The sequence below is a fragment of the Lytechinus variegatus genome, chromosome 11 (genome assembly GCF_018143015.1).
Source record: "Lytechinus variegatus isolate NC3 chromosome 11, Lvar_3.0, whole genome shotgun sequence".
NCBI lineage: Eukaryota > Metazoa > Echinodermata > Echinoidea > Temnopleuroida > Toxopneustidae > Lytechinus > Lytechinus variegatus.
This window is the reverse complement of record NC_054750.1, coordinates 9546792-9559435: the sequence shown is the minus strand read 5'-3', so window position 1 is coordinate 9559435 and position 12644 is coordinate 9546792. Positions and strand designations below refer to the sequence as shown.

Below are 12644 nucleotides of genomic sequence, written 5' to 3'. Positions count from 1 at the left end.
TCAAAAAAAATGCAAAAGACTCTTCAAAGAACTATTCCCTTCGTAAGATGTGAATAAATCCTCACAGAATCACCAATTAATTGTTTCCATTTATACATCAATATGTTGTCCATATCTAGTAAGTACAAGGGAACTTGTGTGATGTTGAATTTATGAATTGAGTGCTGGTGATCTGCATGTGGTTTTATCACTACCAGTTGCTTATGAAAAGAGAAAAATCACAGACGGGTAATGCTATAAAACAACTCATGATTTGCCATGTTAAAGGGGTACCCCATGCTGAAAATAATATGATTTGAACACAGAAAGAAAGATCAGACAACGAAATACTGAAAATTTGTTGATCAAAATCAGACAAGGACAGTAATGACATTTTGAAAATTTTGCATTTTGGTGAAAGAGTTCTAGGCAAGCTCAAATACGTCCGTATTTGTTTTCAAATTTTGATAAAATTTTCAGCATTTTGCTTTGTGAAGTTAACTCTATTTAGATTAGATTTATATTCAGATAATTATTTTCAGCCTGGAAAACTCCTTGAAAGGTAAAGTTCACCCTGATGATAAATTTGTTACAAAAAAAAACTGGGAGAAAAATATTGAAGGAAATCCATTAAGAATAATATAGCTTGGAAATTATGATGCTCTTTTTATTTATAAAGTCATATGCGAGCAGCTCCCCCAAATCGTTAACTCTAAATTCTATAAATTCAAATTTTCAATAGGACACTGATCAATAAAAATATTGTTCATAATGGAGGGGTACTAAATGATGTGTCTGATTGATATCCCCCACACAAATGCAATGCTCTCAATTTTTTTGAGAAAATTGCACTTCCTAGAATTTTTATCACAACATATATGGAGGAACTGCTTGAATGTTACATCACAAAACTTAACCAAGATTTTTCTCAGTTTTGTTCTGCTTTTATTAAAACTGACGTAGTGTCGGCAAATTTCCCCTTTAAAAGCAGTAGAAATAAAACACGGAAATTTAGTACCTTTACATAAATTTTTCTAAAGGGAAAAAATGTCATTTCCCAATTCTTTGTGATGAAAACACATTTCTGTTCTGAGGACATCTACAAGAAATTTGAAGGGGTGAAAAGATCTCAAGGGAAATTTTGGTGGTTATATCATGAAAAAACAAATATATTTTTTTCAGGGCTACTTTTCACAGCGCACTGAAAACTGCAACATCGGATGATCATTAGACATACCAGTGAATGGGGAGTTTCTTAGGCTCTTTTTCTTTTTCTTGGATTCTTGAGCATTTCAAGGTGTCCCAAGCCCCCATGGTATTTTTTCCCCTGATACGGTTCACTGTGTGGTTGAAAGGAGGACTTGATGTTAGAGCACAAGAAAGTTCATGAGAACCCTATACACTAGAATAGAATTCAGTTAGGTATGCACACTCGGGTGATGTACAAAATCCAAAATTTTAACGCAGGCAAGGTAGATGATCGTGTCATCTGAATGAATGAATTAAAAGCCATGAAAATGCACATTATAGAAAAGCACATCATTGCTATATGTGTGGAAAGGAAGTCAATTTGGTTGATCAGTTTGATCCACATTGGATCCTATTGTAGTGTTTTTAGCATTCTCTGAAATTTCTGTGATGTAAAGTCCGTGGCAGGTAGTGAAAAGAACTGTTGAGCGAAGTAGATTGAACATGAGAGATGAGTGGCAAGATTTGACAAGACGTGTAACGGAAAAGAGAGAGAGAGGAGTACTCTTAAATGAGATTGGGTGAACAAGTCGAGTCTCTTGGGGTTGGTTATCATATTTGACAACCCTCTTTGGTTTTGATTGGCCGGGGGGGGGGGGGGGGACTGTCTACAAGGTTGACTGAACACCATTAGAGAAAACTTTCGAGAATGTACCACATACACCTTTTCCTCTGCCTCAATGACTCGAATGATGATTTTCAAGAGTGTAATATACCCTTTACATATTTTGGGATGTTGAAAAGAGAACGGTCTCTGCTTAATTCCCGCAATTTTTTCACAGCATAAGTGTGCATTGCCTAATGCCTATCAGTGAAAAGCGACCCTTTTAATGAGTTCTTGTGAACGAGCATGGTGTCTACCTTGTAATAAGTGCTCCCCCCTTCCCAAACACCCGGGGGTAACTGGCTGATTCGCAGAGGTAACCGACTCTTACTATAGTTACTTGGAGAATGACTTCATTCATGACAGTCCACTAATGAGAGTGTAGGTTGCAGATAGGACTTGATTTTCCTTCACCAATAATTTTGTTAGTTTGATTAGTTGTTACTGTGATTAAAGGAAAATAAACCCATATGGGGAAATATATTGAAAAAATAAAAAGGGAATGCTAATAGGAATTTTAAAAATTCCATCAAAATCAATTACCAAATGAGAAAGTTCTGAAAATCTGAAAGGTCAATTTTCTTTTCTACAGCAATCCTCAAATTGGCAATCTTGCTTCCAATGTGACAGGATTACTGATCTGAATATTATATAGTGTACAGACCAGTGGACGGAATTAGTGTAACTCTCCATGTTTTGCACACGAAAAATAATATTCAAATAAGAATTTTCTGTCATCTGAAGCTCTCTCAATGTGCAGCTCATTTCCTTAGCTCAATATATATCATGAAAATGAATTTGACAAAACATGCATGTTTGTAAATTCTGAAAATACAAAATGACAAGATGAGCATCTTCAGTCGAGAGACAATGGAGCAAATGATGTAAAATTTTTTGTTCAAAACATGGATTTAAATTTGTATTACATGTCCTGCATTTTGAAGCAACTTTCATAACTGTCATTTTGTAACTGATTTTGATACTTTAAGGGGTGGGGGGAGAACTCCTTTCCAGATACAGATCCCGACTTCTCCAATACTAAATATTGGGTATTTCATACTATAATATCCACCTGTTTGCAGGATATTGCTCCATTGACCAACTCGGCCATACTTTTGATTTTCAAACGATTTCTCCTCTGCTTCTCGCATCAGAAACTCTAAATTGATTTACTGTGCATACAATTCATTTGCAGTTGCCAGCTTCCAACTGGTATTTGCAACATCCAAACACCTCTCCCCACAAAGAATTGTTTTTCATAGAAAATGAGCATAAATTAAAAAAAATATTTGAAAAATCTTTACTTCACACAATACAAATGAACTAAAACTAAGTTAATTTGCAATAGGTTGCCCACTTTTCTATTATATAATCCCAAATATGAAATATTTCAACTTACAATATGGTTTAATTCTTAATATGTGGAATTTCCATTATTGTAACCAATTGGGATTTTAAAAGCTTTCTTAAAGGTCAAGTCCACCTCAGAAAATTGTTGATTTGAATCAATAGAGCAAAATCAGACAAGCACTATGCTGAAAATTTCATCAAAATCGGATGTAAAATACGAAAGTTATGACATTTCAAACTTTCGCTTATTTTCAACAAAATAGTTATATGAACGAGCCAATTAAATCCAAATGAGAGAGTCGATGATTTCACTCACTATTTCTTTTGTTTTTTATTGTTTAAATTATGCAATATTTCAATTTTTACGAATTTGACGATTAGGACCTTTTTGCCTGAAGCACAAAATGTTAGAATAATGGAATTCCACGTTTTTAGGGAGGAATGAAACCTCATTTCACATGACAATGACGAGAAAATAAAAATATTTCATATAATAAAGTACAAAAGAAATAGTGAGTGATGTTATCAACTCTCTCATTTGGATGTAACTGGCTCGTTCATATAACTATTTCGTTGAAAATAAGCATAAATTTAAAATGCCATAACTTTCTTATTTTACATCCGATTTTGATGAAATTTTCAGTGTTATGCTTGTTGAATTTTTCTCTTTTTATAAGTATTTGTTGGGGTGTGTGGACTTGTCCTTTCAGTTCAAATGTTTCATTTCTATATTTCATAATAAATAAAAAAGAAATAAGATATTATTTGCTTTCTCATTCACTATCACCCATGTTATGCATATAATTGTTCTGTGAGTATATTATGCAAAAGTTTAAATGTTAGAAATATTCTAAGTTTAAACCCAATTTTAGTTAAATTTTAGTATAAACTTTTTTTGGGGAGGACTTTACCTATAAATATATTTTTTGATAAACTCCAGTTGACATATACACAAAAAGAACTGAAATTATATTAATGTGTTTAATAAAATGATTTTATTTCATAAAACAAAAATGCATGAATGGGTATAAATATATTACAGAATCAATATGAGAAGAATGTTGATAAGACTTGGGGCTGAGGGATTCATATTTATGGAAATGGATTGTCCTTTAGTTCATCACAGTATCTAAAATAAATGGTAAATTGCTGACTTGTATATACCTGCTCCGTTCATTTTCCAATAGGTCAAATCAGCATGGCCTAATGTGCAGTACTATATCTTCACCCAGTTTGTTTACTAACCATTTCATCTAATCATCTAACCCAAGTCATTAACCATTTTGTCTAGTTTCCAGTTGTTACACCCATTTGGTCTAATACCCACTGGCCCGTATTCTGAAGTTGGGTTTAACTTAAACTCAGGTTTAAAGTTGTGGTTTAAGTATGGACAGCAAATTGTTACATAAATCACTACCGGTAGATAGTGATATATATATCATATTTCAACTCATTTGGCTCTCAAATCATTCATAATTGTCTAGGTAGTATAGATGATTGTCTTCACCATCAATGAATCAGGAAAGAGCACAAAAAACATAAGAAACATACAGCTCAATAAGAATTTTGACACTTTTGGCTTCCCATAATTTTAGCAGTGAGTTAGACCATGGTCTAATTTAAACCTGACTTCAAAATACGGGCCACTGGGTCTAAAATCACCGTTAGATGAACTTTTCATGAACAAATTGACAAAGTACAAAATAGTAAATAGACAAAGTGAAAATTAGACCAACCAGGTATTGGACTGAGTGTGTATTAGACTAATAGTATAGACCAATCATCAATAGACCAAATGCTTGTGGACCAAGTGAATATAAACTGAGTATTCAGCTAGCTTCAAAATGCTGAACTTGGTGATAGAGAATGGACCTGAAGGGGATGTAATATGTTTTGCCAAGATCTTAAAGCAATCCCATCTAGCCAAATACTTGTCGTCAAAATTAACTTTGAATTGAAAACTGATTCTAGACACCATACAGATGACATATTGAAAGCAGACACTTGATTGTATTTAATATCTTCATCTGAAGCTGGAGATACAACAGTTTTTGAGATGATGGGTCACCAAGATGAGTGACATCTTTATAGCTTTTGCTTGTGTTCAGGTGGTAGTAGTACCCAACAAATGAACCTGTGGTTGATGAGGGTGACTTCTCGACATCTTGTCTCCTACTTTGGTTCAGGCAGTAGTGGTATCCCTTCAATTCAACCTGTGGTGGATGACAACAACTTTTCATCTTGTCTCCTGCTTGGGTTCAGGTGGTAGAGGTATCCCAACTGCTGAACCTGTGGTCAACGACGGTGACTCTGCCATTAGGCGTTGCTCTGGAGTACAGTAGTCCTGAAATAACAAATAAGAGGGGAAAATTCACCATGAATTAATGTTTGAATATCTCTTCATCATGATTTCATCAAGTTAACAAATTAATGTAAAATCAAAGCTACATTTGGTAATAAATGTATATTCTATAACATGAAAGTACTATGCTATCTCAACCATATACAATCGCTGGTGAGAGAAGTTAGAATTCTCACCTGGAGAAAGACATTGGCTAGGTTACTCAATCTCTTGCTGCTGGACCCTGCAAACCTCTGCATACATTCAACAATGGATGGGGCTGTGATCTCTACAAGATAGATGCATGTTTAAAAACAAAGAGAGTAAATATGACGCTATAACATTCACAAGAGGCTGTATGATCACTTATTCTTTCAAAATGAAATACAAAACTATCAAATCACAGACCTGCCAACATTTGAATTTTGAAAATGGGCCCCTTTGGGCAAAGTATGGCAGGGGTGTAAGGAGGAAGTGCCCCCTGAAGTTCAGAAAGTTTTATTTTATGACCAGTGTAATGCTTACATTAACACATAAATATCTATATCTACAATGTCTTTCCACCAAAACACAAGCACAAAATTATTATTTTATTTGGCACTTAATCAAAAAGAAGACAGCATGTGCAATGCAAGAGTGAGAAATAATACAGAAATACAAATAGTTTTAGACCCTCTCTCAGCCAACAAGGTAGCCTGGTAGGGAATAGGTCAACTTAATGGCCATAGCCCACAGGCCTTCCCTCCCACACCTGATTGAGTGAACAATGCCCGCACCTTATATATATTTTAATCTTTTTTTAAAATCAACACACAACAGCTGATCGGCCATAGGACCTCTATAAGTTACTTAAATAGATATATGTTGGCTCCATAACACAAAGATTAGCAAATAGTCGCTAAATGAAATGGCGTATCAAGATCTTTGTTGCATGTGCATTTTGTTCAGTAGATTGACAAGGATCCAATCAGAATTGTTTTTTTCAAATTCGTGATTACTCGCTAACCTTTTTGTTACGGGGCCCTTTGATGAAAATTACCTTGTTTAGAAGCTGGTGTCATGAGGTACATTAGGGTCGTGATGGCTGACAAAACAATCTCTTCATTCGGACTAAATGTGTAAGAAAAGAAAGACTGGTGCAGTTAAAGCTTATGAAACCTCAGTCACCTATTCCTGCAAGTTTAAAAAATCTGTGCATTTCTCTTAATAGGATATTGAAGCAAAACATGACAAAATTACATCATATGAATGAAAACGGGCAATTTTTCCTAAAACTTGCTACAACTATAAATTCTGATGATTTTTTTCCAAAGTATATGAATATAAAATAATCAGCAGTTGTTGCCCGTACAAGTATGAGGAATAAAGGCAGATTAATCTTGAATATATAAAAGCATGGAGGTAGTACCTCCATGATAAAAGCTATGCCCCTCTATGGGTTCAATTATAACAACTTCTATATTATGGTAGTTGATAGGTGTAAGTTTCATGCAACAATTTATAAAGTAGATTCTTGGGTCATACTAAAGCATCTTACCTTGATAAACAATCTTTTACCAGAGAAACACCGTCATTTGCTAGAATATGGGCCTTATTCTCCTTATCTTGGAAAAATATCACAAATAATAAAACAAGGTAGTATACAGAGTGATGATGACTGTTGAAGGGGTGGGGGGGGGGGGGGGGGGGGGGGTCGGGGCATTAGGGTGGAAATGTGAATTGTAAAGAAGGGGTACATGTAGCATCAATGCATGTTGCTATATTAATCCAATTTGTCAAGTGCTATTTGTAAGCAGTGCTTTAATCAAAATAAATTATACTGAATTGAACAACAAACAATTCCAGGAATTTCCTGAAATATCCTGACATTATTCAAATGGCCAATAATGCATTGATATTTTCTTATGAGTTGTTACAGTACAGAGATAAATAATTGCTTCTAACTTTGAATTCTGTCTCTAATTTTGTGAGAAAGTGGAGCGAGCAAGAAAAAAATACAGGCATAAGGACCTACAGGTATTTTTTAGTAAGAATTTTGTAATGTTTTAAAATCATCGATTTTTTTCAATTCCAGGAATTATTCTAAAAAAGAACCTCATAGAAGTCAGATTTGAATATCAGCATGGCATGTTAATAGATATATTTGTAAAGTAAATGAGTTTGCTAGTTACCTAGTACAAGGTTGCAAAGTCCGCCAATACCAAACTCAACAAGCCGTTCTGATGGCTCAGTTAAGGTATCTGTATAAAATAGAAAAAGGGAAAATGGAAATAATTAATCAGAAAACTAAAACAAGAAAATATTGCAACTACAATAATCAAGTCTGAATGTTGAAAAATTATCATGCATAGTAATACTAGCATAATTTAATCAGTATGACAAGGTATTTTCTTTAAAAATCCTTTCCTTCCACTCTCAAAATGGACTTCACCTGTCCCATGCAAGTTTGATAAATAATAACAATAACATGGTCCATTTATGTAGCACAACTAGCCAGCTACTATAATTGCATATACTCTACTGCGCTTGATACTTGGTATCATATAATTACCCCGGCTATAGCTCAGCCGCCATATATAGGCGCTAAAGCATTTCAAGGAATAAATCCTACCGGGTACCCATTCACCTCACCTGGGTCGAGTGCAGCATAATGTGGGTAAATTTTTTTTTTTTTAACTGTTTGATCTTGGTCTGGTTTTATTACTACCTGTACATGTACATACTCTTAGCTCCTACACTCAAGGTCAACACAAGGTCAACTCCTTAAGCCAAGAGGGCTGAGGCTTTTGATGATTCATATTTCCAGTTTGGAGGAAGGATACGCTTGGTCTTGTAGTGTATCGGGCCAATCTGTGGATCCTGCTCTCGATCAGGATAAGACGGAACTTGGAGTCTTTGTCCTTGCGGTTCCTCTCGAGATGTTTGCGTACAGCGACAGCCTTATTGATCAGGGAGAAGAGGTCCTCTGGGAGGGATGGAGCAAGACCCTTGGCCTTCAGGATTCTGAGGATCTTGTTACCGGTGACGAAGCGTACCTGAGCTACTCCGTAGGAGTCACGAAGCATCACACCGATCTGTGATGGAGTGAGACCCTTCTTGGCCATCTTTTGGATGTGCTCCTTCACATCATCTGATGACAGTTTCAGCCATGTTGGCACACTTCGTCTGTATGGAAGTGCCGAGGCAGAGATACCCTTTCTGGGAGCGTGCATACGACCCATGATGGCGATTTGGCGAAAAGCGTGGGTAAATTTCTTGTTGAAGGAAAACACACCTGGATGGGATTCAACCCACATCCCTCTGATTGAAAGACGAGGGTCATAACCACTAGACCACGACGCCCCCATCTATGTTATATACAATGAATAATGTTCTGCAGAGAGTAACAGGTAAGGCTTTAATTAAACATATGACCACAAATGCAACCACAATCAGAATTACAGTAGGAAATATGATAAGCTTTATTAAGGAATGAGTGTTTAAAAAAATTGAATACCTACCTAGGAATAAATCAACTGCATTTAGTTGTCTCAGATACTCATAATTTATTGGATCATAGGCAAAGTTAGCCAAATTAGCCAGCACCTGTTCTCGGCAACCTAAGATTATAAGGAAATGAAAAGGAACATCAAAGAAGGGGATGATTCAAACGATAAGTCTCAGGATCTGTGTCCACCAAAAAAAGGCTTCGGAGTTGAGGCACTGGCTGCAAAAAAAAAAATGAAAGCTTTGATATATCCCAAAACAAAGTTTTTCAGAGAGCTATAAATTATATTCATTCAAATTTCTTTTTTAATTGTGCTTTTTAAAAATATTAACATTCAAAGTCAAAACTGGTCGGCATACATGCAGTACTTATCAGGAGAAAATAAGCAAAGACCTGACCACAATGTTCAACAAATTTTATCAATAACTCACTTTTTTTGTATGGCCGGTGCTGTGGGAGGGCACAATAAAATGTAAACTTGTTCAGACTTTTAACAGGGTTTATTTTGCAATCTACACTCCCAGCACAATCACACACAAACTTAAAACAGTGGAATGCCTCTGGCTGTCTCGCCTGCATCATGTCAATTATTAACAAAAAACACCATTCATATAATAATACAATACTACATTCATTGACATTTGACCTTGATCATGTGACCTAAAGCTTGTCAGCGATACTTGATTACTATACATATCCACATTTTATACACTGGTCGCATTTCATAAGTTGGGTATGCAAAAAGGGTGGCGTATGAACAATTTTCCACACGGTGCCATGGATAAATTGTTGCTACATCACAGCATCTTGACCAAATTTATTGAGTAATATCTCATTTTGAAGCTAGAACTATAGGCTAAATATATTACTATGAATTAGATCAATACAATATCAGGAACAAAATCTATAGGACATTAAGTTTGAAGTAACAGGGGTGGCGGAGCCGGTGGATGCGGAGCCGGTGGATGCGGTAAATGATAAAATATTAATTAAACCTAATTAACAACTTTCTATAATGTGTAATATGACTGTTATCATCATATTTCTGGGTGTTTTAAAGCAGGGAAGAACTAAATGTCATAAAAATTTGACAATTTTGAAAATATGCAGCAATGGAATGCATGTGTATGTCAGCTCTGATCTGCAACTTAATCAATTAGTAAACCGGAGAGATTTGGTTAATTATCTAACTTGTAATCTTAATTTTTAGTACAAATGTTGTGTATCATTGCAACAAACATTTCTACCCATGATATTGTCATTTTGCCAAGCATATAAATACAGTGACAGGTATTTTGGGGGCAAAAATGTGAAATTAAATACTGGTAATTAATTAGTATAATTAATATTCATACAATAATAATAATTATTCGATTTTGGGTACAGATTTAATTATTGAAGTTTCAAGATTATAACTGCAAAATACTAGGGTGATCCAATGTTGCATTAACTTTTGACACCATTTTATGTGCAGCAGGTCCAATTTGAGAAAAACACATTTCAAAATTCACATTTACATTGACGTCTATGTAATAATTAGCTGTTAATTAGTCATTTTAAGGAAAAATAAAGGTATTCGAGACTTAAAACTTTTTCGTTATTTAGAGAATGGTAATAGCTATAACATATCAAAAAATAAAATTTTTGACCATTTTTACCCTGTTCGCGAAATTGGACCACCTTATGACATGCGACCCACTATATCTATATAAACTTTGAAAGTTATGACGGCAATCTAGTAGTTACCTCTAAAATGGCCAAAGTTCATTGACCTAACATGACCTTTGACCTTGATCATGAATCAGATACACAAACTTTTGAAGTTATGATGGTAATTCAACAGGGCCAAGTCGTGTTTTTGGGAACCACTCGTAGATTTGTGTATGCGCACTTGTGTACGAAGTGAATGGAGGTGGAAATGGGGAACCGTGCGTGTGACTGAATAAAGCACTGCTGTATGAAGTGAACGGTGGTTCCCAATATCACGATAATGCCTTCAACAGATACCCCATTATGCCCAAAGTTCATTGACCTTTGACCTTGGTCATATGTGACCTGAAATGTGCACAGGACATTCAGTGATTACTTGATTATGTCCAAGTTTCATGAGTCAGATCAATAAACTATCAAAGTTATGATGGTAATTATACAGATACCCCCAATTTGGCCAAAGTTCATTGACCCTAAATGACCTTTGACCTTGTTCATATGACCTGAGACTTGCACAGGATGTTCAGTGATACTTAATTGATTACTATTATGTCCAAGTTTCATAAGTCGGATCCATAAACTTTAAAAGTTATGATGGTAATTATACAGATACCCCCAATTTGGCCAAATTTCATTGACCCTAAATGACCTTTGACCTTAGTCATTTGATGTAAAACTCAAGCAGGATATTCAGTAATACTTGATTACTATCCACATTTTATACACGATATCTATAAACTTTGTAAGTTATGACAGCAATCTAATAATTACCTCTAAAATGGCCAAAGTTCATTGACCTTACATGACCTTTGACCTTGATCATGTGACCTGCAACTCATACAGGATGTTCAGTGATACTTGATTCCTCTTATGTTTGTATGTATGTGTATGTATGTATGTATATATATATATATTCTTATATTATGTCCAAGTTTTATGAACTAGATCAATAAACTTTCAGTTATGATGGTAATTCAACATATACCCCCATTTGGCCAAAGCTCATTGACCCTAAATGACTTTGACCTTGGTCATATGACCTACATGTAGACTTGTGCCCCCCCCCCCCCACACCATGATCACTGTGAATAAAAAAAGATAGTGGTTAAGGATAGTTGCATGGTTAAGGAAATGCAATGTGAAAAGCATAAAGGCCAATGAAGGAAGATGACAAAATTAGAAGATAGACCTGGAAGCTCGACTGCTAATTCAGCATTCTTCCAGTTCCAGAATCCAGTATTTGCGGTAAGGTATTCCGTACAAGGTAAGGTAAGGTAAGTTTAAAATCGTTTAAAGTTAAAGCCAGTTCTTTTTCACTTTCGATTTTTTAAACTTGCTGGGGAGTATAGGTTAACACCAGTTTACCTACCATCGTCCTCAGTCTGTTGAAACTCTATCATCAAGTTTTGTAGATGTTGTAATCTCCCAATTCCATGTTGAAGTGGTGTTCGAGCTTCTAGTCGATCCCTTGACTGAAACATATTCAGGAAATCAGGCCAGGGCAACGGCCCCGGCCACGTGCCTCTCATTTAAACGTACGTCGTCCGTACGTCGAACAAAATTTCTCTCGATCAGCCGGAAATCTTTTAGGATTAGGGAGGGAGTCTTCCAGATATCATAGAGTAAAGGTTCTTTCAATGGGTTATACGATCTCAGTTTTAAGTCACACAAACAGTAATACTAATAACAGTGTTTGAAGTCATCACTCGTAATCGGCTATCGCGGCTATTAGCTAGCTGTATAGTAGGCCTAGCCAAAGGGCCTGCCTAGGCCCTAGCTAGCTAGCGCGCTAACGATGTTGTTTATCAACAAATACACGTGCTTGCTCCCAACGCGCGCGCTTTATTTATACATACAAACAATACTAAAGAGAAAGCAGTATTTATTATTTTCTTTTAGTGAATGAATATTTTATGCCTTTTTAA

At 35.5% G+C, this 12644-nt stretch overlaps 2 protein-coding genes across 4 annotated transcripts; both read right to left on the bottom strand.

Annotated features, from left to right (window-relative positions):
* Positions 1–5085: 5085 nt before the first annotated feature.
* On the bottom strand, positions 5086–12538 carry LOC121423759 (armadillo repeat-containing protein 7-like). 3 transcript variants are annotated; one of them, XM_041619242.1, is made up of 7 exons: positions 12089–12534; positions 9023–9121; positions 7694–7762; positions 7060–7126; positions 6562–6632; positions 5720–5811; positions 5086–5525 (listed from the first exon to the last, which is right to left on the bottom strand). In XM_041619242.1, the coding sequence occupies exons 1-7, from the start codon at positions 12246–12248 to the stop codon at positions 5418–5420; spliced, it is 666 nt and encodes a 221-aa protein (XP_041475176.1). In that variant the 5' UTR covers positions 12249–12534; the 3' UTR covers positions 5086–5417. The 3 variants fall into 3 exon arrangements, with proteins under 3 accessions (XP_041475176.1, XP_041475177.1, XP_041475178.1); XM_041619243.1 differs by lacking the exon at positions 9023–9121 and having other exon boundaries at positions 12089–12538; XM_041619244.1 differs by lacking the exon at positions 5720–5811 and having other exon boundaries at positions 12089–12537.
* On the bottom strand, positions 8202–8782 carry LOC121423760 (40S ribosomal protein S13-like). Its single transcript, XM_041619245.1, is given in 2 exon segments — positions 8202–8357; positions 8360–8782. Coding segments are annotated over 2 exon segments (456 nt in total). The 5' UTR covers positions 8744–8782; the 3' UTR covers positions 8202–8285.
* Positions 12539–12644: the final 106 nt, after the last annotated feature.

Bases quoted from the DNA above. Each gene is read 5' to 3' on its own strand.
- LOC121423759 (XM_041619242.1), bottom strand. From the start codon at position 12,248: ATGAGAGGCACGTGGCCGGGGCCGTTGCCCTGGCCTGATTTCCTGAAT. The intron at 7,127-7,693 runs GTAACTAGCAAA...TATTTTTCCAAG, and splicing joins ACTTTGCAACCTTGTACTAG to ATAAGGAGAATAAGGCCCAT. The intron at 5,526-5,719 runs GTGAGAATTCTA...TTGTTATTTCAG, and splicing joins TAGCCAATGTCTTTCTCCAG to GACTACTGTACTCCAGAGCA.